This window comes from Dendropsophus ebraccatus, chromosome 2 (assembly GCF_027789765.1).
Source record: "Dendropsophus ebraccatus isolate aDenEbr1 chromosome 2, aDenEbr1.pat, whole genome shotgun sequence".
NCBI classification, from domain to species: domain Eukaryota; kingdom Metazoa; phylum Chordata; class Amphibia; order Anura; family Hylidae; genus Dendropsophus; species Dendropsophus ebraccatus.
In genome coordinates this window covers 50,581,667-50,608,850 of record NC_091455.1, presented here as the reverse complement: position 1 = coordinate 50,608,850, position 27,184 = coordinate 50,581,667, and the positions used below count along the sequence as shown (strand labels likewise).

Below are 27,184 nucleotides of genomic sequence, written 5' to 3'. Positions count from 1 at the left end.
TATATAACTGTCATGTAGATGTGTGGTAATATATTGTGTATGTATATACTATATAATATATGTAAATACATATACTATAAATATTAGAGCAGAGAGGTGGTCGGTAACCAAGACAACGAGCTGTGAACAAGAAAAAGAGCAGCATGTTAGGAGGAGACAAAATATTTTACTTGACGAGTAAACTACTATTTTTTTTATTTCTGGGGTTACATAGACAGACATTCAAACAAAACTTACAGTCAAAAACTTACAGTCTATGAAATCCATGAAAGTAAATTGGTCTAAGATGCAATAACAAACAAAGAGGAGCCACTGCACCTGGAAGAGTATTGAAGGGGCAACAATGATGTGTTCTCAGGTCAGGAAACCATTGATATAAACATTGTCATGAAAAAATTGTGATGGCAAGTAGTTTTGCAATATACTCTATTATTTTTAAAGTCTTCTATGTTTAAATTACCATTATACATATGGCCAGTCGGTTTCTCCTTTCCTGTCAAACTGCGGTCTATGCTCCCTTCATAGCTATGTGGTATTTTCTCTGTTCAAAAAAGAGACCAAACACAGGAAGTCCTAGTCCTTTGCACGTTCACAGACATGGCTTGGTATTGATTGACAGTCTTTCCTGAGCGGGCACGGGCCGGGACAAGTCTTCTGTGCACATGTGTACAGGTACTGCCTGTCCACATTCAGTGGCAGAGAATCCTGGGGTGTTCGCATTGTATGGTCAGATCTCCTGTCATACAGCGCCAAAACTTCTGTAACAACATGGTGACATTATACTGACTGAATTGTTGCATAACAAAGAGCACTGTCTACTGGTAACCATACTGTACATAGTTGAAAATATAATTAACCTTAGTTAACTGTCCTCAGTTGATATACAATCTGCATGATAAGCAAGTGTCTTTCCTTGCGTGAACGCTGGACTGGGACTTCCTGTGTTTGGTCTCTTTTTTGAACAGAGAAAAGACCAAATAACGGCATGGAGGGAGCGTGGACCACAGTTTGGCCATTTGTATATCTTTGATTCAAACACAGAAAACTTAAGGAAGAGTATTGCAAAACTGCTTGCGATCATGACTCCTGTTGATTTCTTTAAAAAAAAATTGCTACTACAGGAACACTTTAAGTCAACAATGGTTTAGTCCTGGAAATTTTCTATAAAGATCCTTTACCTGATTCTTACCAATAAAGCCTTTGAAAATACTTATATGTTTAATAGTCAAAAAAGTATATAAGCAATAACTCTTGTAACATATGTCAAGGTTTACCTTCAAAGCCTTTATACTAGGAGGAATGGTTAATAGCCATCACGCATAAATTCAAAGACAATCCATAAGAATAGGAGACTTTTATCCATTTCTATAACACTGAGGCGTCCTAGATGTCAGACCCCCTCTGATCATAAACTCATGGCATATCCTAGGCAATAACATTTTAAAGAAGTTAACTAAAGATACAGTATCACATCCTCACATCTTGTTTTATTATATATTCTAAAAAACCAAGAGAAGAATCTTAGCATTTGGCTAAAAATTAGAATTGCCTTCATTTTTGTAATGAAGCCTCAGGGGCAAAAAATGTGCTAATATCAATCCCAAGCAAAGTCAGTATTTTCAGCTATTCTTTATGCCCACTTTTTGTCTCCTGTGAAAACTGATTTCTTGCTAATTTAGTTCATTATAATCAGGTGGTAAAGAAACCAGTAACGGAAATTCATGAAAGTGTCACTGTCGTTTGGGAAATCTTTTGACATGTCATAGAGATGTTTGAAAAGTTTTGATCAGTACAGGTCAGAGCGTTCAGACCCATACCAATCAGGAGATTGAGCGGGAGAGGACTGTGCTGCAGAGCGTCCTCTCCCCGCTATGTGTAAGAAAAAAAGAGTTGGCCTACATAAACTAACATTAGGAGCCCGACTCTTTTTTCTAACACTGAGCGGGAGTGGTTCTCTCCTGATTGGTACAGGTCTGAACACTCAGACCCTGAATGATGAAAACTTTTGACATGTCTCTATGATGACAGTGACCCTTTAATGTTCGTATGTTAGTTTTCTGCTGTACAAAAAATGCACAAGTTTATGCACAGGTGTTTGTGCACAGATTACCAACTTTCAAAAATCTTCCTTCATTCTAATGGAAAAAAACTGAGCAGAGCTTATTAAAAGTTGGTGTGGCTTTGCAGGGGACACCTCTATGTAAATCTTTACATATCCCCCCCCCCTCCATTGGACTATTTGAGTGGTTGTACTTTGTTGTACTATGGCGCCATTTTCCAAGCTTGTATGGTAAACCACTGGATCCTTCATAAAAACTGTATGATACCAATGCCAATGATGAAAGCCTGTTTTCTTATTTCCTCACAGGGCTTAGTTCTCAGCTTATCAATTCTGACTTTATTAATGATTCTGCATCACCTCTGGAATCAAATTCAGTACATGATATATACTCTTATGGGTAGGAAATTCTTTGTTTTATTCATTTACTAACAGATCATCTTCTTTACCATCTCTCTAACTAGTTTGAAACGTGCTTCAATTTAATCATGTAAAATATAACTTCTTATCTTAAAAGTATATCTGTGTGAAATCTTAAGAAGTAGATTGCATTGAAATGAAATATGAATGGTATATGCAGTAGATCATAGACTTTTGCCAAGTATCTTGTAGGGATACAAGAACTATCACTAGAATATAATTCTTCTGGAATTATCCCATACCACTCTAGTGTTCCTGCATCATTATTCCCTGCCAGACCCATAGTAGTGATGTCACATACACTGCTCACATAACAAGACTGGCTTCAGTGTTCCACAAGACAGTATGGTCTTACCCAGCCAGATTCCTAGGTGGCATTGGCTAGAATAGTCACCAACTGGTCGTGGGTATACTGCTATGAATATCCAATGTAGAAAAGGAGGCAAAGTCAGTATGACAAGCCTAAGCATAAGATGAAGGCAATGACTTCTCTCAAAGCACAGGGTTGCAAAGTACAGCACTTAGAATGGATGACTGGAATTTGGACACCTTTCCCTTTGGCAATGGCTGTTTCAGCTGTTGAGAAGAAGTCACTGAATTAGAAGCACTCCAGTGTTGCTAATAAAGTTAGGTTCATGCAGGCAATCAGGTTTATGCTCCCGTAAATGAAGGCAGCATAAACTAGTGACAGAAATACTGAAAAGATTGGTTCAATACTGGGTTTATATTGCATTTTCGAAATCAATTTTTTTCAAAATCCATTTTATGCTATAAACAGATTAAAAAATGGATGCATTCGTGTGCCTCTGTTTTGATCCATTTTTCCATTGACTTCCATTATAAAAAAAAAAACAGAACAAAAAGCATCCGTTTTTTTAAGCGTACACAAAATTATGGTCACCCGTTTTTTTGTGTATGCTAAAAAAACAGATGAGTTTTGATCCTTTTTATAATGGAAGTCTATGGAAAAATGAATCAAAACGGATGAACACAAATGCATCCGTTTTTTCACCCATTTTTTATAATTTTTTTTGCATAAAACGGATGAAAAAACGGATTGCAAAAACGCAGTCGCAGTGTGAACCCAGCCTATAATCATTCTGTTCAGACGTTATCCTGATATGCAGGAGAATGGCCATTGTGCTGTGCCACTCCTCCCACGCTTCAGATGTTAACAGCTGTCTGCCAATGTATATAATAGATAGACAACTGCCAAGCGGCAGCAGGTGGACAGAGTGTGCTGGTGTTTATGAATATCCGAGACTATTGAGCATACACACCTAATAGAGAGAAATAATTTGCCATGCTCATTGAGTCATTGTTATTCAAAGGAATATCTCCAATTTAGCTGCATAGAACAATTCTGTTTAGCTCCTCTGTTACTAGTTTATGCTGCTCTTTACTTACTACTAGGTGTGGCATGGCCCCCTGAGGTAGAACATACATTAAAGATGGTTGCAATGTGTTCGGCACTAAGCCACTAAAAAGTCAAATGCTGCAGGAGAGTCCTTGCTCATTTATTCCCTCTCTAGTCTTGACAGTTTTCCCTATTGGGTCAGGAACAAGTTTTTTTTTATTTAGAATAACTTTGCCATATTAGCATGGACTGGGGATAGCTCCTGTTGAAAACTTCACACAGTGGCTATTTTGTGTTCACTGAGTATTTTCTGCGGACCCATATTGCATTCTGCTTTGTACCATGTGGTCTTCAGTCTTTGCCATTAACACCCTCTCTACTTTCCATTCTTCCTCCAACTCTGCACACACTTCTATGGTTATTCATCAGGCCATTGGGCAATCGTCACTATGCACCTACACTGTATAGTGATGCATCATATGTGGTTTTTGCAATTGCAATACTCCCACACACTAAAGTCTTTCTTTCAACCTCATCAGCACATAGATGACCCATTGCTCTCCTTCTCTCCTTCTTCAGCTCCACCAGGATCCACATGTTGCAAGAACAGCATATTTTGGGTCTTACAACTTCTCCTTATCCCCCTCAACTCTTGCGTCATCTCCTCATACTGCTGGGTGTCTTTCTTCACTTTCAGGAACTCTGAAAATGAATTTAGGAAAGTTTATTTTTCTTGCCTACACAGACACCTAAGCTTATTGGTTTTCTCCAGCTTCTCTATATGAGTATTATTAGGTGGAGAAGGGTAATGAATGCAGCTGTGCTCAGCAATTAGTATTGTAAATGCATTCTTCTCTTTCACGTGCTATGATTGACAGTTTGGTTCCAAGATGTATTTTTGGAGTTTGATAGCCATTCTATATATAGTTTATATTACCCTCATATCATGATACAGGTCACCATTAGGGTATGTCCGCACAAGTTGAAGTTTCGCAATAAAGGACGTCTGGACGGCAAATAAATGATTAATTACTGCAATGAAGTGATGCACTAAGGCTTTGTTAACACATGCAGAATGCACAGCATTAAGGGCCAATGGCATTGCACAAAATAAAAAAAACGCTCCTTTAGCCAATATTTAATCTGTGTAAAAGTGACATCAATTGTCGGCTGATCATCTGTTTTCAACAGGCTTTAAAATTTATTGGCATCGACCACACATGTTTCTGTGTAAACAGAGGATGTGAGGCTGATGACCATAAAGGGAAACTGACAGCACAGATATACATATATTCATCCTGTTAGTTTCCATATCACACAGCAGTACATATTTACTGCTGCTGCGCATCCTCTTCTCCACCTCTCCTGTCCAGCTGCTGTTTCTTCAGGCCCCGCCTCCTCCGGCTGTCAATCATTCTAGAGGAAGGACAGTCTGAAGACACAGCACAGAGAGGAGGATTCCGCATCACAAGCAGCAGCGGTAAGTATACATTGCTGTGTGATATGGAAACTGCCAACATATATATGCATATCGTACTGTCAGTCTCCATGGCTGCACAAACAATACATGGATCGTTCGTGCAGCCCAGCCACTAGATTTCTTGTGCCATGTAAAGACACAGCTAACGAGTGCCAATCTTGCTGATGAGCGCTCATTTGCAGCCCCTGTGGCCAAGAAATCTGTTAGTCTTAAAGGACGGACCCTTAGTTAGTGCTTGCAATTGGCTATGTCTCATTGTTCTGCGCTTTTGGTGCACGTCTTTATAGCTAATGGGTAAATTTAATAAGATTCTATGTAAATGACTTGTTGTCAAGTCTTACATTTTTACTCAAGTCTCTAGTTTGCACAAAAATTTGTGCATTTTTGTTGTTTTATGACAGTGGCGCCACTGTGAGGCAAGTGGACGTGGCTTAGTGTAGCAATGGGCATAGCCTCCATGCAGCCCAGTCTTACTGTGCTGTCGTGCATGATTTATTAAGAAGGATGTGCCTTTTAAAAAGGTGAGTGAATCAGAAATGGCAGGATTTCACTTAACTCTCCCCAATGGGCTTTAGCAGTACATCTTTATTTTTAAGTATCTAAAGAGTACAATACATTTATTGGTTACTCTCACCTTTTTGTAGCTTCCTATGTTGAATATTAAAAGATAAAGGTTAACACTACTGAAGTCTAAGCTAGCTTACAGAGACCAAAGGAAAATGTGGCAGGCTGCATTCATTGTCCTAATCGGAGCAGTTTATCCTTTATATAGCATGCATGCAATATGTCTCATTTTCTGTAGTTTGTAAGTAACATTTAATTATAGTTGAATGACTCATAATTCTATTCCTATTTTTCAATTACAACCAACAGTATTAGCTTACTAGCAGCTACAAAGAACACGCTTATGATTGAGCGTTCTGCACACTTCATTGACCAGAGGCTTCGATACCGCCTTAGAACTCGTTTATTGACGTCCAAAGTGAACCTTTGTAGTTGCACGTCAATAATGACCTGGGTATCCGCCTTTTTAGCTCAATTCATTACAGCCGCACTCCTGTGAGACACATGCCTACAGTCATTTAGAGACAATTATTTTCTTGAAACAATCCTATTATGCTGTTTGAAATGCTAAAATACTCTTAACAGAATAATACTTGTGATTCATATTTTATAACCAAGATGGGCAATAGGAAGGAATTTCCAAATGTAGGATAACCTGCCTGGACACAGGTATATTAATTGTTTACTGTATCTATTGGTTGTCAGATAATCTATGGCTCTTTCTACCTGTTACCCAGCATCTTATATAAGACTAACTTCACATTTGCAAGGTTATTTGGTCTTCAATTGACCTAAAGTGATTGAAAAACGGACTGATCCTGATGGAAGAGGGACATCAATTACTAGAATCTGTCTACTGATCTATCATCAGTCCCTAAAAACATATATGGAATATATACTCTTTATACTGCCAACATGACTGCATTGTTGTCTTTTTTGCCTCCATAAACTAAAGCCCCTATTGCACGGGGCGATCAGCGGGAGCAAGTGAGTGCCGACCTATCAGGTGAGTGCTCGCTTGCTCCCTGCTCACTGCTGGCACTATTACACGTGCCGGGAAAGTGGTGTAAGAGGATCTCCCCGGATGATCTTTACATCATCAGGGGAGCCCTTAGGAGATCGTTGTGTTCTGCTGCTGCCGCTCCTGTTGCACGGGGCAATGGCAGCAGATTGTTGCCATCGTTGTTGTTAGTCTTTCAACACAAGATAACAAACAGCCGGCATTGTGCATGTCGGTTGATAGTTGCCTTTTATTACACAAAGCGATCGTCGGCTGTAATGGCTGATAATCGGCCAAATACATCCGATAATCGCTTCTTGTAATAGGACCTTAGGGCTCTGTTTCTGATTAAAAGTATTCTCTTAGGAATTTTAATGTTATGTGTGGCTAGGCTGGGATAAGAAAATAAATAAATTTGTACTTGCCTCAATCAGTCAGTCTGAAAGCGCCACTATCAGCAGGTTCTTCCCAGAGAACCTGCTGATATGCCGCAGTAGCCGTTTACATTAGCAGAATATGTCCATCAGTTACACTTCTCTCCTCCTCAGCATTGCTTATAAAATCGCTAAATGCTCTTATGCAAATTACTAGCATAAGAGCATTTAGGGCGTTGCTCATGGCCGGAGAGCATCGCCGCGGCCCCCCAAGCCGGCCCCCTCCCTTCCCGCCCACTATGCATATTCATAATTGCATAGTGGGCTCTATACAGGACGGCTGCGCAGGGAAGCAGGGCACCACCAGAATGGCAGGGGATCAGGGCAATTAAGTAAGCATGTCTTATTTGTTTTTTGCCCAACCTGGCCACGTTTACATAAATTAGTAGTGATGAGCGAACTTGCAAAACATTCAGGTTCGTCCAAACGTGAACGCTTTGCATTTGACTCTCAGTGGCTAGAGAAGTTGGATGCAACCCTAGGGCTGCATCAACACAAGCAGCAGGGAGACAGGAGTGGTAAGAAGATGCGCTGTAGGGGACACTGAATAATGGAAAATGGAGGGTACATGGGCCAACTACAGAGGGGGGAGAGAGGTATGAAGTATGGGGACTACCTGCAGAGGCGAGATGTATACAGTATAAGAGAACAACTACAGATACGGGAGGGAGGTATTCAAGGGAACTTACAGTATAGGAGCCTATCAACATATAGTATGGTGGCTAACTACCCCATAGAGTGGGGCTACAGTGTAGGGGCTTACCGTATTTCTACGAAAATAAGACCTAGCCCAAAAATAAGCCCTAGCCCTTTTTTCTAAGAAAGAAAATAACTTAAGACCCTGCCCTTTTTTCGGAGAAGCTGGTATATTGTAATATTTGACCTGAAATTTATACTCACAATGAGCATTGCTGTTATGAGAGTACCCAATAAACTATTACAGGCTTCCAGTATGATTTTGCCTTTGTTTCAGATATATTCTTTAAGTAGCATATATTCCTTTCACTCTTCATTATGGAACCCTTGCACCTACAGAGATATTCTGTAATGTGAAGTGTGTGAGAGAGGTTGCAATTACAACATAGACACAATTTCATTGTACAGCCATAATGACACAATGACAAGTATAATGACTGTGACAGAGCCCGAAATAGTCCTAGTTTGAATAGTTCCAGTAAATGTGTAACCCTTAGTGTTGAGTGCTTGGTGTCAGCATGTGGGCATAATTTCCATTCATGTTACATTATGTCCTCTTTGGCTAATCATGTGGCTTAACCTATAGAACCACTTTAAAGAATGCATTAAAATACAATTCTACCTAAAATTCAAAAATAATACATACAGTATGTTAATAAATCACATGTTACAGCAGTAGCAATAGTTGGTCAATTACATATTTTATTTACAGAGATATAATAATAATAATAGTAATATTTATTTGTATAGCGCCAACAGATTCCGCAGCACTTTTGTTTGGGCACAATACAGGGGCACAATATAAGCAGTTTTTCTGTATTGGTCCAGAGTAGAGATGAGCCGGTCAATTAAAAAAATATATAATTAGGTCTGAATTTTATAAAATTTTATAAAAAATACTTATTTTTTCATGATTCATTTTAGGTAAATTAGTACAGGAGCAGAGACTTCTGTCAAAGACAGGAGTCCCTGCTCCTGCACATTAAAGGTATGTTCACTCAATGTACTTTATTGGAAAAGAACTGCCGCTGTTTACAATGAAAACAGTGGCCGTTCTTTTCAGCATGGGAGGCATTACATGGAAATCAATGGCTGTTGATTGGTGCGGAATTGATTTCCATACACACCCTAACGGTGGCATAAACATACAAGCACTTGCAAGTGTTTGGCCAGTATAACAACGGCCATTGATAAGCAGACACTGTATGCCTTGCTGCTCAGTTCATTGAACTGGGTGCACAGCTACTTACTCACATTTGTCGGGTCAAGCACTCTTTCCTAGCCTAGCAAATCTTCGCTGAGCAGTGAGGCATACACTGTGTGCCTCACTGCTCAGTAAATAAAGGATTATAGACTCCTGTCAAAGACCTGCAAATTGTTTCTACAGAATCCTAGGCTGAAAGAGTAGGATTCCTTAGAACCTACATAAACCTTAAAGTGTCACTGTTGTTAAATTTTTTTTTGCAGAAATCAATAGTCCAGGCGATTTTAAGAAAATACAAATATGCCATTATCTGCATGTAAAAAGCCTTTCCCCAGGTCCCCCCCTCCTCTCCTTTCTGTCATCCACTCCTCAGAATCAGGAAATCTCGACTGTTTTTTCATCAGTCGGATCTGTTCTATGAAGAGGGGAGGGGGAAGGAGCGAGATTAGTGGGCAGCTGAGAGCAGAGAACAAAGGATTGCTCAGCGGTGGAGCTGTTCAGAGCCCTAATTAGAGGTCAGAGAGGTCCATGGTGCCTGTCAAAGGAGAGAGCCCGGGATGTGAATGTTAACTCTTTGTTGTCCTGTTTTGCTGCTTTTACTTTCTCTCTCCATAGGAAAACCATGAAGACAGGGGGGAGAACTTCAAACTGCTTTTTCATGATAAAAATTCATTTTTCAGCTAATAAAACCAATTACAAAGTTTCTTAAAATTGCCTATACTATTGATTTCTGCAATAAAAATTTTAACGACAGTGACACTTTAACCCTCTTAAGGACGCATGGCGTACCCGTACGTCATGCGCCCGTAAGAGGTGTTCAGAGCGGGGCCGCGCGCCGACCCCGCTATGAATTGCCGCGGTTCCGGGTGCCCCTTGTAGCCCAGGACCGCGGATATTAGCGGGCACGGTCCGATCGCCGTCCCCGCCAATACAGTAATCAGATGCAGCTGTCAAACATGACAGCTGCATCCGATTACCGGGCGCAGCTTATCCCTGGTGTCTAGTGGGTGTCTAGTGGTATCTGATTAGCAGGCACGGCGATCAGACCGTGCCTGCTAATAGCTCCGATCTCGGGCTACACGCGGCACCCGGGATCGCGGTGGTTCAGAACGGGGTCGCCACGCGGCCCCGCTCTGAACACCTCCTGGGGACATATGACGTACGGGTACGTCATATGTCCTTAAGAGGTTAAAACAGGAGTTCCTTCATCTGTACACAGAGAAGTGAGGTATATACTATGGGGGAGATTTATACAAAAACATGATGTAAAGTGAAACTGGCTCAGTTGCCCCTAGCAACCAATCAGATTCCACCTTTCATTTTCCAAAGAGTCTGTGAGGAATGAAAGGTGGAATCTGATTGGTTGCTAGGGGCAACTGAGCCAGTTTCACTTTACTCCATGTTTGATAAATCTCCCCCTTCATGTCTCCCTGCTCACTGAGCATTCACCAGCCTTTCTAGCCTTCACAGCAGGAGGGAGAGCAACTATATTGGGGACACATAGAATGTTCCTATAGCTTTGATAGAAAAGAAGCTAGGAGGCAACAGCAGACTTAGAAGCTAATATGGCTGACATTTTGTATTGTCAATAAAAAAAATTCCTATATTCAAAAAGAAAAATGTCCTATGCAACAAATTAAAATAAAAGTAGCAATATTTCTGTCAATAAAAACAATAGTATTCCTAAACTCTAAATGTCATTTTTATGGCCATTAAACTATGCAGGGGATTCCGACTTCTGTATCATAAAAATACTGTATCTGTGCCACTGATCTGCATTCTATTCATTCAAAACGTATTGACCACCCAGGTTTTCATGGGGATGCAGGTTACTATAGTAGTGATGCTGATTGATCGCTATTCTAAAGGACCTAATTTCTTTAAGAGCTTGTTAACACAGACCTAATTATTGAGGCTTAGCTAGAATATGGCATGATTCTGCTGATTCAGCACTGTGGTGTGTAAAATAACATTATGGACTTTCTGAAAATCAAAGGAAAGGAAATTGCTATCAATAAGGACTGTATTACAAGATAAAAATGACTATAAATCTCTATTCTTCTAAACAGAAGCACAAGGCATACATCTCAATATGGTATTCCAAGAATAGAAAACACAATAATATCTTCAATGTATTTGGCCTATTATAGACATAAACATTGTTATTTTTGTTATACAGGATACAGGCACTCTATAAGAAAGTCTAACAATATTAGACTTAGAAAGTCTAGCATTAATCGAATTTGTCTCTAATATAACTACTGTAGAAGACCAATATATTACATACCGTAAGGTAATAAAAATGACTCATGCTAAAATAAGTCTTCCCACATGGGAACTGATACATTATACAGTTAGTTACACAATAAATTGCCCGTGTAATAGACAGAAGTACCAGGGTGGACAGAAGGGGGAAGCTCTTTGTAGTTACTGTACATGCTGGCTGATGAAGATGGGGATCCTAAATTTTTTAAAACAACATTCACTGATTTTTTTTGGGCCGTTCGATGGCCGTCTTTTTTTTAAGAAGATGTCCATGTTTCCAAAATGATGGACATCCAAAAAGACCAAAGATGTTGTGTGAACCTAGCCATAGGGTGTTGGAAACTATTTTTTTTAAACCCAGATAGAGAGATATAGTCAGAGAGACAGCGGGGTACAGCTAAATTGGTAGAGAATGTTATTAAAGGGGTTTATCATGAGAAAAATTTTCAGATTTTGCTGGAGCTGCTATAAATATATATAAAAAAAAGTGATACTCACCTCCCCCAATACTCCACAGCTGCTGGTCTGTGGCTCCATCTCTCCAGTTCAACACTGGATCTTTATTGTTCCTGTGACATCGCTCCATAGGAACAGCCCTGCTCAGCTAATCGATGGCTGAAGTGGTGTCCTACCTCAATCAGTGATAGGCTAAGCAGGACAGTTTCTGTAGGGATAAAGCATCGCAGGAACAATAAAGAAGTGGTGGTAAACAGGAAGAAGGAGCATCGAGTATAGCTGTGAGATTTCTTTTAAGTTTTACAAGATCCACCAGCAATCCCTTTTTATATATTTATACCTCTGTATATCTAATATAGAATTAAAACTGCATCTTTACTATTAGAGATGAGCGAACCGGGTTCGGGTTCGAGTCCATCCGAACCCGAACGTTCGGCATTTGATTAGCTGGGGCTGCTGAACTTGGATAAAGCTCTAAGGTTGTCTGGAAAACATGGATACAGCCAATGACTATATCCATGTTTTCCACATAGCCTTAGGGCTTTATCCAAGTTCAGCAGCCACCACTAATCAAATGCCGAAAGTTCGGGTTCGGATGGACTCGAGCATGCTCCAGGTTCGCTCATCTCTATTTACTATAAGGCAATGTTCACTTATAGCTTGTTTTGTTTGGTGTGTCATAAAACACCTGTTTTTTAATGTTATGTCCATTTTTGTTCAATTGAGTTACATTAAATGGGAAATCATGACTGTTTCCATGTAGTTATAGTATACATACTACAGTATAGCCATAAAAAAGGAATGGTGCTAATTTTGGACATACAGTACAGTGACAAGTGTGTTTCTCTTGCTTTCTTATTGGTACGCTTATAAGCAAATACTCCACTTGTAAAATGTGCCGAAAAGGTTCAGTAAAACAAAAAAAAAATTGAGGCTCATGCTGTAAAACAAGCATATCTGGGTCTTAAAATACACTGAACATTCCCTAAGAAGCAGCCCTAACACATAATGTGGAAAAAATGTACAAAAATAGTATCATATGCAATATAATACATGATTTCATAAAGGTGGGGGTGTAAATATTTGCTGAAACGACTGTAAATCTGCTACATCGATTCAGTATTTTTTGCTTAGTTATTAAAGTTTGTCAATAATTGTATCTTTATATGTAACAGACGCACAAAGTCGACAATGACCTTTACTATGCGATGGTATGGAATTGAAATCATCCACAAATGGTTTTTAGAATATATGTCCCCTGGTAAAATTCAGATGCTTATGTTCGCTTTTATGGGAACTTGAAAGTATCATCAAAGAAGAAACCTGGAAAGACAATAACTAATGATATAACCACCCCCAGTTACGTTAATCTATCCATACTCCTACAGCTACCTATGCGAGGGCTATGGTCGGAGACATGGCAGATTTAGATATACTATATGAAAGCCAATTAACCACTAACATGATAAGTAGAGTGTTTCCTGTAAGGCTTTACTTGGTCTCCATCTTCAATACACAGAATATATCATCTCAGTGACATCAATTATGGGGAAATTGGATGAAGAGCATTCTGTGGACGATAAAACCTGCAGATTATACTATTACCGAAACATCTGTATCAGCATTGTTACATTATGTACTTGGGGGTCATTGAGAGGACATGTAACTTAGAATAGGCACATACCCTGCAGAAGGACAGGTATTCCCACTGATGTCATGCGCAAAAATATATGGGCCCCGCCCCATTTTCCACAGCTGTATTCACTAAGAGGTGCATGCCTCTTAGTAAATCCGGCCGACCGTGCATCTGATCCTGTGCCTGGCGCAACAAAACTGCACCTGTTTCCAGCAGGTGTAGATTTGGATAATTAGTTATGATATCCTGATAAATGAAGTGCGAGAGGAGGCCACGCCTCCTCTTCGCTTTGCCAACCCCCCTCAAGCCTTCACTGCCCACCCATCAGGCGAGCGGTGGATATGGCAGGCATACGCCAGGGAGAAGGGGGCAATTCTGCACCTTCTTCCTGGTGTTTGCCTCGAGCAGAATTTTCATAAATGTCCTCCATTATCTATGCTGCTGCCGGGGCTGCAGGGAACTTGAAAGTGATATATACTTACCTGTCCTGGTCTGCCATAGCTGCCAGTTCCCAGGCTGCCTTTTCTCCTTAGTTGTTAGCATTTCCACAACATTCGCTAGAGATGAGCAAACCCTGGGTTGGGGTTCGTACGAATCCGAACCATCTGCATTTAAATCCCGCTGTATTCCTGTTCCATGGGGAAGGTGGAGACAACCCGGTCCCACCTGGAAAACAGGAATACAGCCTAGCCAACCTCGGCCTGGTTTGCTCATCTCCCACAGGAAATGGCGGCCATTTAGAGTATAGAATCTACATGTTGTGTGGCCATTTATGGTGGGAGCAGGACAGGTAAGTATACATCACTGTCATGTCCCCTGCAGCCCCGGCATCATCCCATGGTTATGTGTGTATCCCAGAAAACCCCTTTAAGTTATACTTATTAGATATTACACTTTTCTAAACATTTACAAACTTTATGCTTTTTCTCGAGAAGATTTGCTCCACACACCTACAGTACAGAAAGATACTGTTCTTCTCAGTCAGCAAATTGAAAACAGAAACACTGATGTAGAAAACAGGACTTTACAAGCTTTGGGACCCTATAAAGTTGAAGGACATGCAGGAGAGGAAAACAAAACAAAAAGTTTAAAAGTAAATGCAAAGTCCCATAAAGGATTTTATGATTGTATAAAGCACATTGCTCCTTCATGGCGTGTTCCTAATTTCTGTGACTATGTCCAAGTCCTGACTGTTTATCCTCTTGCTCCTATACCTTCATCCCCTCAGGATATTTTTTTTTATGGAAGTAGGTTTTCTATGTTGTCTGATATATAAGAAATCTTCAGTACGGTTTGTGACTCTACTATTGGAAAATTAAAGGGGTTTTACCACCATAGGCACTTATGACCTGTCCACATGATAGGGAGTAAGTGATTATGTATGATCATGGTGTCCTGCCTCAGTCACTAGATGACTGAACGTGCAGTTCCTGTAGTGACCTGTAGATAGTTGTAACACCACACACAACCTGAGGACAACAGTGGTGCTGTTTTACAAAAAAAAGTACCTGTGTTTTTTCTAACCCCGCATAAACCTTTACTCTTTCTTTGGAAAGTAAAACACATACGGGTCGGTATTGTTTCCCTTTTCACTATGTATAGTAAACAGATAAAGCAATTCTATACTGGGGCATATCCTCTTACGAGTCGCATGTCAAAATTATTTTCTTTTGGCATCCATTTGTTTAAAGATAGTCCATGCATGTGATTTGTATAAACCTGCACAATATTCTGACATACACACAGATTGTAGTGCCCAAAAACAGTGTAAACCAAGCCTTAAAGTAAATGCCAGGCCATTGACTTCAATAGGGCATATTTTAACCTCAAAATTAAGATTCTATTTTTATTTTACTGTGTGTGTGTTTGAGCATTCCCTTAAAGCATGGGTCTCAAACTGCGGCCAACTGCGGCCCTCGGGACACTAGTTTGTGGCCCCCACCTCAATGGTAAGTTTACTGTAAGTATGGCCCGGGGGCGCTCCGGCAGAGAGCTGCACTGCACTGCACATGTAACTACAAATAGAAGATAGATGTGCCGAAGATAGATGGGCAGAAACACGGCACATCTATCTTCTATTTGTAGTTACATGTGCAGTGCAGTGCAGCTCTCTGCCGGAGCGCCCCGGCCCCCCTCCTCCCGCAGTGCTCAGCTCCACTCCTGCGTGGCGGCGGAGCATGACGTCACCCGGACCGCACGTCCAGCCAATCAGTAAGGGGACGTGCGGCCTGGGTGAAGTCATGCCCCGCCGGTCCTCAGGAAGGAGTACCCTTGGAGGGGGGTGATAGTGGTGTGGGGGGGAGGGCTGTGGGTGATAGTGGTGTGTGGGGGAGAGCTGGGGGTGATAGTGGTGTGTGGGGGAGGGCTGTGGGTGATAGTGGTGTGTGGGGGAGGGCTGGGTATCATAGTTCTGTGTGTGTGTGTAGGGGGGAGCTGGGGGTGATAATTCTCTGTGGGGGGGGAGGGCTGGGGGTGATAGTGGTGTGTGGGGGAGAGCTGGGGGTGATAGTGGTGTGTGGGGGAGAGCTGGGGGTGATAGTGGTGTGTGGGGGAGAGCTGGGGGTGATAGTGGTGTGTGGGGGAGAGCTGGGGGTGATAGTGGTGTGTGGGGGAGAGCTGGGGGTGATAGTGGTGTGTGGGGGAGAGCTGGGGGTGATAGTGGTGTGTGGGGAGAGCTGGGGGTGATAGTGGTGTGTGGGGGAGGGCTGTGGGTGATAGTGGTGTGTGGGGGAGAGCTGGGGGTGATAGTGGTGTGTGGTGGAGAGCTGGGGGTGATAGTGGTGTGTGGGGGAGGGCTGGGTATCATAGTTCTGTGTGTGTGTGTGGGGGGGAGGGCTGGGGGTATTAGTTCTATGTGGGGGGAGGGCTGGGGGTTATAATTCTCTGTGGGGGGGAGGGCTGGGGGTGATAGTGGTTTGTGGGGGAGAGCTGGGAGTGATAGTGGTTTGTGGGGGAGAGCTGGGAGTGATAGTGGTTTGTGGGGGAGGGCTGGGTATCATAGTTCTGTGGGGGGGGGCGGGGAGCTGAGGGTGATAGTTCTCTGTGGGGGGAGGGCTGGGGGTGATAGTTCTCTGTGGGGGGGGAGGGCTGGGTGTTATAGTTCTCTGTGAGGGGGCTGGGGGTGATAGTTCTCTGTAGGGGGGAGGGCTGGGAGTGATAGTTCTGTGTGTGGAGGAGGGCTGGGAGTGATAGTTCTGTGTGTGGAGGAGGGCTGGGAGTGATAGTTCTTTGTGTAGGGGGGAGGGCTGGGAGTAATAGTTCTCTGTCGGGGGGAGGCCTGGGAGTGATAGTTCTGTGTGGGGGGGGGGGGCTGGGGGTGATAGTTCTCTGTGGGGGGGAGGGCTGGGGGTGATAGTTCTCTGTGGGGGGGAGGGCTGGGGGGGATAGTTCTCTGTGGGGGGGAGGGCTGGGGGTTATAATTCTCTGTGGGGGGAGGGCTGGGGGTGATAGTGGTTTGTGGGGGAGAGCTGGGGGTGATAGTGGTTTGTGGGGGAGGGCTGGGTATCATAGTTCTGTGTGTGGGGGGGGGCGGGGAGCTGGGGGTGATAGTTCACTGTGGGGGGGAGGCCTGGGGGTGATAGTTCTCTGTGGGGGGGCTGAGGGTGATAGTTCTTTGTGGGGGGGAGGGCTGGGGGTTATAGTTCTCTGTGAAGGGGCTGCGGGTGATAGTTCTTTGTGGGGGGGAGGGCTGGGGGTGATAGTTCTTTGTGGGGGGGGGGGGGTCTGGGAGTGATAGTTCTGTGGGGGGGGGGAGGGCTGGAAGTGATAGTTCTGTGTGTAGGGGGGAGGGCTGGGAGTGATAGTTCTGTGTGTAGGGGGGAGGACTGGGAGTGATAGTTCTGTGTGTAGGGGGGAAGGCTGAAAGTGATAGTTCTGTGTGGGGGGAGGGCTGGGAGTGATAGTTCTGTGTGTAGGGGGGAGGTCTGGGAGTGATTGTTCTTTGTGTAGGGGGGAGGGCTGGGAGTGATAGTTCTGTGGGGGGGAGGGCTGGGAGTGATAGTTCTGTGTGTAGGGGGGAGGGCTGGGAGTGATAGTTCTGTGTGTGGGGGGGGGGGGCTGGGAGTGATAGTTCTGTGGGGGGGAGGGCTGAGAGTGATAGTTCTGTGTGGGGGGGAGGGCTGAAGGTGATAGTTCTGTGTGTGTGGGGTCTGGGAGTGATAGTTCTGTGTGGGGGGAGGGCTGAGAGTGATAGTTCTGTGTGGGGGGGAGGGCTGGGAGTGATAGTTCTGTGTGTGGGGGGAGGGCTGAAGGTGATAGTTCTCTGTAGGGGGGAGGGCTGGGAGTGATAGTTCTGTGTGTAGGGGGGAGGGCTGGGAGTGATAGTTCTGTGTGTAGGGGGGAGGTCTGGGAGTGATTGTTCTTTGTGTAGGGGGGAGGGCTGGGAGTGATAGTTCTGTGGGGGGGAGGGCTGGGAGTGATAGTTCTGTGTGTAGGGGGGAGGGCTGGGAGTGATAGTTCTGTGTGTAGGGGGGGGGGCTGGGAGTGATAGTTCTGTGGGGGGGAGGGCTGAGAGTGATAGTTCTGTGTGGGGGGGAGGGCTGAAGGTGATAGTTCTGTGTGTGTGGGGTCTGGGAGTGATAGTTCTGTGTGGGGGGAGGGCTGAGAGTGATAGTTCTGTGTGGGGGGGAGGGCTGGGAGTGATAGTTCTGTGTGTGGGGGGAGGGCTGAAGGTGATAGTTCTCTGTAGGGGGGAGGGCTGGGAGTGATAGTTCTGTGTGTAGGGGGGAGGGCTGGGAGTGATAGTTCTGTGTGTAGGGGGGCGGGCTGGGAGTGATAGTTCTCTGTGGGGGGAGGGCTGGGGGTTATAGTTCTTTGTGGGGGGGAGGGCTGGGAGTGATAGTTCTGTGTGTGGAGGAGGGCTGGGAGTGATAGTTCTGTGTGTAGGAGGGAGGGCTGGGAGTGATAGTTCTGTGTGTAGGGGGGAGGGCTGGGAGTGATAGTTCTGTGTGTAGGGGGGAGGGCTGGGAGTGATAGTTCTGTGGGGGGAGGGCTGGGGGTGATAGTTCTCTGTAGGGGGGAGGGCTGGGAGTGATAGTTCTGTGTGTGGAGGAGGGCTGGGAGTGATAGTTCTGTGTGTAGGTGGGAGGGCTGGGAGTGATAGTTCTGTGGGTGGGGGCTGGGAGTGATAGTTCTGTGGGGGGGGGGCTAGGGGTTTCAAAACATTTGATGACATTGGAATGTTTTTGTAAGAGCTTTTCTTGTGGAAAACCTGATGCGGCCCAGCCTCACCCAGACTCTACCTCCAGCGGCCCCCGGGTAAATTGAGTTTGAGACCCCTGCCTTAAAGGGAATGTTTACTTTATGATTCCCTTCAGATATAAATTTAAAGGCATAATATTCTGTCTGTGTGCAGCCACCATTAGAGAGCAGGATCTTACTGATACTCCTACTCAATAATAAAATAGAATGCAGTAAGCCTCAAAACCCTTCTAGTAGTGGACATATTTATTTGTATCAGAAAGATGGAATCCCATCCGTTGAAGAGATACATTGTGAAGCTATTCGGTACAGAATTGTGGACCTAAAATGGTATTAGTTGGTTATTTACTTTAAAGGGGTTATCTGGCAAGGGAAAGTTGTTATATACTGTTGCAAGTATATAGAAAACAATAAAAAAAGCTATGCTTACCTCTCGGCGCACACCAGGTGTCCTCCTACAGGTCTCCAGGCCCCCACTGAATGATCCCACCTCCATTTCAGAGACAGACTCGTCTCAGTGGTGACAGCTCACTCAGCCAATCATTGACTGAGACAGGACAGCATCATGGTCAGTGATTGGCTGAGTGGACTGTCACTGCCAAGATGGGTCTGCCTCAGAAGTGGAGGCGGAATCATTTAGTGAGGGACCCAGAGACCTGTAGGAGGACAGTAGTGACATGTATAGTACTGTACTGATTAAATTGTACATTTTGCAATGAAACATACAGGTACAGTATTCAGCTGTTGGTGTATAACAAATGTTTCGCTTGCCGGATAACCTCTTTAATGTAGAGAACCTTAGATATCCTTAGAGAACCTTTTTCAGTGTAGATGGAACCCTGGAACTTGTCTATGATGTCTTCCTAGTGAAAAAGATAATAAAATCAAGTTATTTGCTTATTTTTGTGACTATCCATGTGGATAAAAGATTTTTTTTATTATTTCAAATAATGTCATGCTTACAGTGTGCACTCTCTAGTTGTATAATCGATCCACCTATTTATACTGTAGGTTCCTCCATTATCTATCCCATATTTATTTCTCTATATCCGTCCATCTATCTAAAGGCCATATTACACGTGATTGTCCCTCTCGTTTTCCACTTGCTGCTTGTGCTATTAAACGCACATACAGCATGGAGAGTGGGATGGGCTGCTCAAACGATCCTTAAATCGTTTGGGCTGCCCACTGGAGTCAACAGAGGTCTGCTGCTGCTCCAATTACAGAGATTGATGCACTGCCGACTGTTACTGGCATAATCGTGATTTTTTTTTAAGCATGTTTAAAGACCAGGATCAGCCGACATGGTTCAACATGCGCTATTACACCAAATGATTATTAACCTGAACAGTCGGAAATCAGCCAAGCACGGACATTAATCATGTAGCGAAATAGGGCCTTTAGTTTAAAAATCTTTACATTAGACCACAAACTCTTTAAACAAATAGTCATTGTATAGAAATAATAAAAAAATCTTAATCTTTTTTATGTTCCTAATTTTGTCTTCTAACTCAAAGTACTGTATTCACAAAGGAACCTGATGAAAGAACAAGAATATATGGGACAATCAATAAATTGCATCAAATCAATCAGTATCCAGAGGAAACTTTGAACAGGGCTTTTCTTATCAGCTAAGCTCTTTATGGTGGAGCACACTGGTGTTTCTGCATTTGAACAGCTGTGTGCATTGTATATTGTTGTTGTTTTCTTCTTTAGGCTATGTTCCCACAACGTTTTTTCTTGTACGTTTATAATTTTTTAAAATGGCATTGGACATTTTGAATCCAAAATAATGTCTGTTATTTTGTGGTTTGGCCGAAGCAATGAAGGTTGACTGGCAATTTTTTGAAGTCAATTAAAATGATACAATAACGTAGGGTTTTTTTGTTTTCTTTTTTTAACAAAAAGCAGACACTTTTTGTTTTACATAACATAGCCTTAAAGTGTACCTGTTGTTATAACTTTAAAAATCTAAATAAACAGTATATGTGACCTATAGCAAGCTTGCGATTTACATAAAAAAAAAATGATCATGCTGTAAAACAAAGCTGAACTTACCAGAAATCCAGGTCCAGTCTCCTGAAGGCAGATTTTCTGACTTGTGCTGGTTGAAAAAAAGAGACAAAACAGGAATTCTGGCCAGTACAGAGAGTCACAGCTCAATGAGTCCTTCAATCATATGACTGCCTTTTCTGTGAGAGCAGATGACCTGGTAAACACGGAACTTCCTGTGTTTAGACTCTTTGAAAAAAAAAAAAAAAAAAACAGTCAAAACACAGGAAGTGCCGTGTTTTCCATCACAATTAAAAAAATATTAAATGTTTTATATCACATCTAAGTACTCTGTAGAGTACTTAGAGTCTGTGTCTTGTTTTTTAGGCAGTACAAGGTGCGGCTTTATTAATTGCCTTACTATTCATTTCATCCTCATTTTTCATCTTTGGTTTTAAATTGAAAGGTGAGTTTTTATTAATAGAGTCTGAGCTAACCTGACTGCAGAGCCCGCTGATACATGTGGTAAATGTGCACATGGTACACCCGGCATTATTTCAGTAAATGTTTTCTATGACAATGCAGTGCTGCAATATGTGAGATAAAGTATAGTAGACAATAAAGTACAAAAGGTAGATCATCATCGTCATATTCATGTTTGTTGTTGATGTCCATAAATGCCATCAGAAGATGAGCATATTGCCCGCCTGTACAGCATCTTTCTGCTGCATCTATAGGCCACGACCACACAACGTCTTTTTTTGGATGCACCAAAATAACGGTTGTTATTTCAAACCAACGAACGTTATTTGTGGAGTAACAGATGTTCTTTTGAATTAACGGGCAGTATTTGGGTGTGAAATGATAAATGTCCAAAAAAACTGCCATCAAACGGCCAGAAAAAGATGTGTGGTCAGAATCCATATGTAACATAAGATGGTTTACTACATCTACACATCCTGGCCCATTTTATGGCTATGTTCCCACTACGGGACTATATCAGGTAAAGGCGGTTGTCATGTTATATAGACGGCCGCTAATAAAGATGATGATCATTATTAGTGGCTGTATACATAAAGAGGTGGCCACCTTTCCCCACTATGTTCCCATTAAGAGAAACTTTTGATATGTCACAAGGTCATGACAAATGTTTTTATTGGGTGGGTTGTCACTACTGAAATCCCCACCAATCAGAAGCGAGGGAAAGCACCCGGTAGCATTCTACTCCCCAACTTGCACAATCTCTGCCCTGACACCTCCATTCTAAGTCTATGTGGCCGCTGGACAGAAATGATTGACAGCAGGGAAGTGAAGCATGGTTCCATGAATCTTCACACCTTTTCTCATGACCATTGCTCAGCCGTGTCCCGTCAAAACTTTTGACATATCAAAAATGTTTTAAAGGGGTACTCCAGAGGAAAAAAATAATTTCAAATCAGCTGGTTTCAAAAAGTTATACTGATTTGTAAATTACTTTGTTTAAAAAAAAACGGTCTTCTAGTACTTATCAGCTGCTGTATGTCCTGCATGAAGTGGTGTATTTTTTCCAGTCTGACACAGTGCTCTCTGCTGCCACGTCTGTCTCTTACAGGAACTGCCCAGGGCAGGAGGGGTTTTCTATGGGGATTTGCTTCTGCTCTGGACAGTTTCAATCAAATACAGAGGTGGCAGCAATGAGCACCACATCAGACTGAATAGAAAACTAAATTTTTTTGTAGGGTATACAGCATCTACTAAGTCCTAAAGCCTTGATTTTTTAAATAAAAGCCATTTACAAATCAGTACAGTTTTCGGACACCAGTTGATCTGAATTTTTTTTTTTTTTTCCAGAGTAACCCTCTAATTACATGTACACTTTAAGCTTATTGGCAAATTGAACTTTCAGTTTCTTGGAAAAGTTCTATATTGCCCATACACAATAGAGCCCATTGACATCACACATTGCTGACACGTCACTGGTATCCATCAGATATGCCAAAGTATACCATGGAGTCTGCTAATGACTATATTCAGTCTACTTCCTGAAGGTATACTTTTTGTACACCACTAAAGTCACGTGTAGACAATATTTAGTTGGATAATCTCAAGGAGTTCACCAGGAGCACGCCACAGTACATGTCACCACACCTTCTTGACTATACCCCAATGGGCTTCATCATCATTGGCTGAACTCTAATGTGTATAGCAATTCTTGGGGACAAAGAGGAACCACGCATGATTGAGAGTCCACCAGCATCCAAGAAAAGATCATCCCGGCCGGTACTGCAGTATAGGACAGATGATCTTTAGCCCCGCAAAGTTCTGATGCGGGCGCATCCGTGCTCGCTCACTCCATAGTGTGCACTGACAGGGTTTTCTGCGGCCGCTATTCAATGAATAGCAGTGTCAGTTGTTTGACGCGCCGTTAGAGATCCCGGCCGGAGTGTATACTATGTGTATACACTCTGGCCGGGATCCCATAGTAGACGGCAAGTAACGTATATTTTTGTAATAATCACGGCTGCTGCTGCAATGTGCAGCAACCGCCATGATTTTACGAAAATATACGTTGTGTGAACGTAGCCTAACATTGTACAATGCATACTACCACTTATTTTAGAAGAGTGAACAAAGTCATAGAAGTCTTTATTCCTACCCTATTTGTATTTGCTGGAACCTTCCATCACATAAATGCTATTATATGTTATATAAGTAACAGTACTGAAATTTTTTTTAAGTATACTCATCACTTCATATAATTTTTGCATGGTTTAGTTACCTCAACCCTTTCAGTGGTGATTTTGGGGTTTTCCCCTCCTAGTGCACAGCACTTTCTCATTCTCCCTATTTCAAGGGACAGGATCAGAGCTGGTCTGTTTGCCCATAATACACTCACATGTCTCCTTCCCTTGTTTCTCTGACTAATTTCTGTACGGCACATGCTCCTTTCTGCTATGTCATGACATAGTGCTGATAAAGTGCACTGGACTGTAGTGGGGGAGGATTTACACAGTACAGCGTGATGTGGGGGAGAATACGTTATGGATGCACTGGCTTTTAGGGTGCACTGTGAGCAGAAAAGAAAGGAAAGGATTATACTAAGCGCTGAATAACTGCTGCTGAGAAGCTAAAGGGAGGGGGAGATCACACTACAACTGTGTATATACAGCAGTATATATACTGGTATTTACATAAAGCACAGTTGCCCTGAGTTCTATGGGTGTTGTTAGATAAGAGGGAAGCCTTGATTAATATTTCAGGAGCAGCATGGACCATTTTCAGCAGGCAGACTGGCACAGCATAAAGGTACACAGCCCAGGGTCTGTCCCTCTCTTCTGAATATAGCACATGCCAAGCCCTGCCTCCAGACATTGCCTTAATTTGTCCTGCTGTAGCTGTTACTAAAGACAAAATTCACCTAACAACTGGTAGTGAACAGTAGATTGCCAATGTGGGCAATATTGCTGAGCTTTCTTGAGGGTAAGAAGTAATTTTTGGTAAATTAAATGATTTACAAATATTTTACAGATCACATAGGCTATCATGTGGGTAAAGTTGTATCAAGTTGTTTAAAAAGACTGTGAGCATTTGAGGTTTAGTTTCTGGTTACCTGTACACACAAAAAGGTCTTCAAAAAAGGTTAAAGTATCTTGTGCCCAGTGAAATACAGTATGTTCTACTTGCAGCCATTTTATACCATCATCTATAAGCATGAGCAATACATATTAAAAAAAAAATCTAACTTTTTTCTTGATCAGTATGTTTCAATTATTTGAATCAAATGAATACAGAATCTCAGATCTGGTAATTCCACCTTAACCTCTTTTAATATTTAGATCCATGACCATAATCCGATACATCCATCCATTTAAATGTCTCCATCTCATATAAGCCTATTTTTCTTGCAGACTGGGTCTGAGACATTAGTCCAAGAAGATGCTCAAGGGACTCCAGAATCTAATCAGTCCGACAACACAGACGCTTCACGTCATGTTTTCTCTTTCTCCTGGCTTAATACATTACCTGAATAGCTGTCTGACTGTGGGAAACCTTCATTTGTCTACAGCACCAGCATGAACACCCACCTAAGTGTAAAGTCAGGGGGACCTCCTTCTGTGAATGGGTATCAGTTATCACAGCTGTCCTCAACCTCAGCACATTTAATGGTCTCTGCCTTTATCGTCTCTCCTTATCCTTCATCCTGATGACATATCAGGCTTCCCAGTATCTACCAATTACTTCCTATGAAACCTTATAGACTCACATTGGGGTCCAAACACTACTTTGATAATTCCACCCTGCTTTGCCACCCCCTTAAATATCAGCTGAGTAGTGTGTGTGTGTATGTATGTGCCAGTGTGTAATAAGTGCTGTTTAACCCACTTGACTCAATTCTTTCTTCATTACTTGAAATGACTAAAGTTGCATTCAAGTATGCAGATACCCTAAGGGGTTAACTTCCAAGAAGCATCAAGACCCCTTAGAGACTGCCGGTTTCTTTTAGGAAAAAATAACTTAAGTATGTTTTTGATCTGTAACTTTTGTTCTTTTTAAGCCTAAATAGGTGTATAAAATTTTAGTTATCTACACTAAGGTACTATTGTACTATACTTTGGCAGGTTATGCTGGGAATAGTAGTTAAATGATACATTACATTACACAAGTCCAGAAAATCTTCTGATCTGAAGACTACATATAATGTTTTAGAGCTGGTTGAGTATAGCCAGCACATAATAATAATAATAATAATAATAATAATAATAATAATAATAAAAAAAATAACACAGCTCTGATAAATATATATATATATATATATATATATATATATATATATATATATATATATATATGCAAAAACCATATAGTCCTCTTTGCAATAAGCTTACAAGTTTGGAACACAACACATCTGAATATACTTTGATCCTGATACCTTTCTGAGAGTATTAATAATAAATATTTAGCATCAATGAATACAATATTTACATCAATTACATCAATATTTTTGAGGAATTTTGTGTTTTTCATTGGCCAGTACAAAAATGATGTCCTTTTGTGGCCTCATTCCTTTCTATTAAACCCAATCCCATCCATTCACTGTCTTTTCTATTTGCACAGAACCAGTCAGGACCATCTATCTCTCAGTCCCCCTACTCCAATAAATTAAAAAGGACAGATAAAGCTTTGCAGATTTTATTAAAAATATAGATATTAAACATTATGTTTACACACCAATGTTGTGCCAGCTCTGAAAAGATGTTTTTTATTATGGAAATGTATACAATAAAACTTTTGATGCAAAATAAATTACAGCAAATTATTTTTGTTTTTTTTGTTTTTTACTTCCCAAAGGAAACCCAACAGGTCCAATAGATGGTTTTGTTCAGCTAGTTCAAACTGTGAAGCACATACCCAAATCTGGTATTTCCTATGGATTTTCATATATTACAAAAGTAAACCCTCAAATAAAAATAAATTACAAATTACATCTGTTGCCCGGTGCATGCTGATAAACAGATCTAGGCTCTCACCTGGGGACTAGCAGCAGAGCATTGCTTTGTCTTGCTGGCCCCACAGGCACTCAAGGGGTTATGGAGTGCATCCTCTATGTCTGAAGCTATAGAAAAATAAACACATGGTATCAGGGCAGCACAATGGTACATCATACTGTATAGTTTGTGCTAGATGCAGGAAACTCTTTGGCAGGTGACAATGGGTTATTATTATTTCCCAATGATGTCCATCAGTTTCCTGTTGCTGTGGGCTTGCTGGGCTATCTGTTCAGCTCTGGCCATTTCCAAGACCTCCCTGAGCAGATGGAAAGTGAGATCCAGGGATATGGGGGGCTCCTCTGCTCTTTTGCCTCTGTCTGTAGCTTCCTCCTGGACGCTGTATGGGGACTCTGCTCCTTCAAGGATCCCAGCTCTCAGCCCCTGCTGCTGCCCTCCCCACTGCTGAGGCTGCAACTGCTGCAAAGCCCGGACAAAGTTACTGGAGGAAGCGTCTTGCAGGCGACTCGCTCCTAGTAGAGAATTTGGGGGATACTTGTGGAGGTTCCCCAGACGGAGGAAATATTCTTCTCCCATTCGCAGTAAAAAGGGCTGGTACTCAGACAGGGGAGCCCCGGCAGAAGAGGCTGGAGGTTTGCTGAAGGCTCTGCACTCCTGGCAGGGGAGAAGAGCCACCAAGAGGATCCCTATACACACCGACACCTGGAACTTCATGTTACCCCCGAGTACCGGATCTGTAACGGAAAAGACGTGCACGGGAGACCTGGAAGAAGAGGGGGAAGTGAGGGAGAAAGTGAAGGAAGAGGGAGAAGGAGACAAAGCACAATGTTGGTGGATTGTTCTCAGAGGAGCTGTCCAAGGTGCTGAACCCCTCACCTCTCCCCACTGACTACAACACCAATCTGGAACTCTCCAGCTGCTGCCTATCACCTCGAT

General features: G+C 42.3%; 2 protein-coding genes across 3 annotated transcripts in view; one reads left to right on the top strand and one right to left on the bottom strand.

The window, feature by feature from the left end:
- TRIM55 (tripartite motif containing 55) overlaps nt 1-25,492 on the top strand; it is a 92,616-nt gene extending 67,124 nt beyond the window's left edge. Inside the window, exon 10 of one of the 2 annotated variants that reach the window (XM_069957528.1) lies at nt 24,650-25,492. In XM_069957528.1, coding sequence (XP_069813629.1) covers nt 24,650-24,772 — 123 coding nt within the window. In that variant the 3' untranslated portion in view covers nt 24,773-25,492. The remainder of the gene's footprint in view (nt 1-24,649) is intronic. The other variant, XM_069957529.1, reaches the window with a different exon arrangement.
- Nucleotides 25,493-26,449: 957 nt separating this feature from the next.
- On the bottom strand, nt 26,450-26,977 carry CRH (corticotropin releasing hormone). Its single transcript, XM_069959992.1, has one exon. The coding sequence runs from the start codon at nt 26,960-26,962 to the stop codon at nt 26,462-26,464; it is 501 nt and encodes a 166-aa protein (XP_069816093.1). The 5' UTR covers nt 26,963-26,977; the 3' UTR covers nt 26,450-26,461.
- Nucleotides 26,978-27,184: the final 207 nt, after the last annotated feature.

Bases quoted from the DNA above. Each gene is read 5' to 3' on its own strand.
- CRH (XM_069959992.1), bottom strand. From the start codon at position 26,962: ATGAAGTTCCAGGTGTCGGTGTGTATAGGGATCCTCTTGGTGGCTCTT.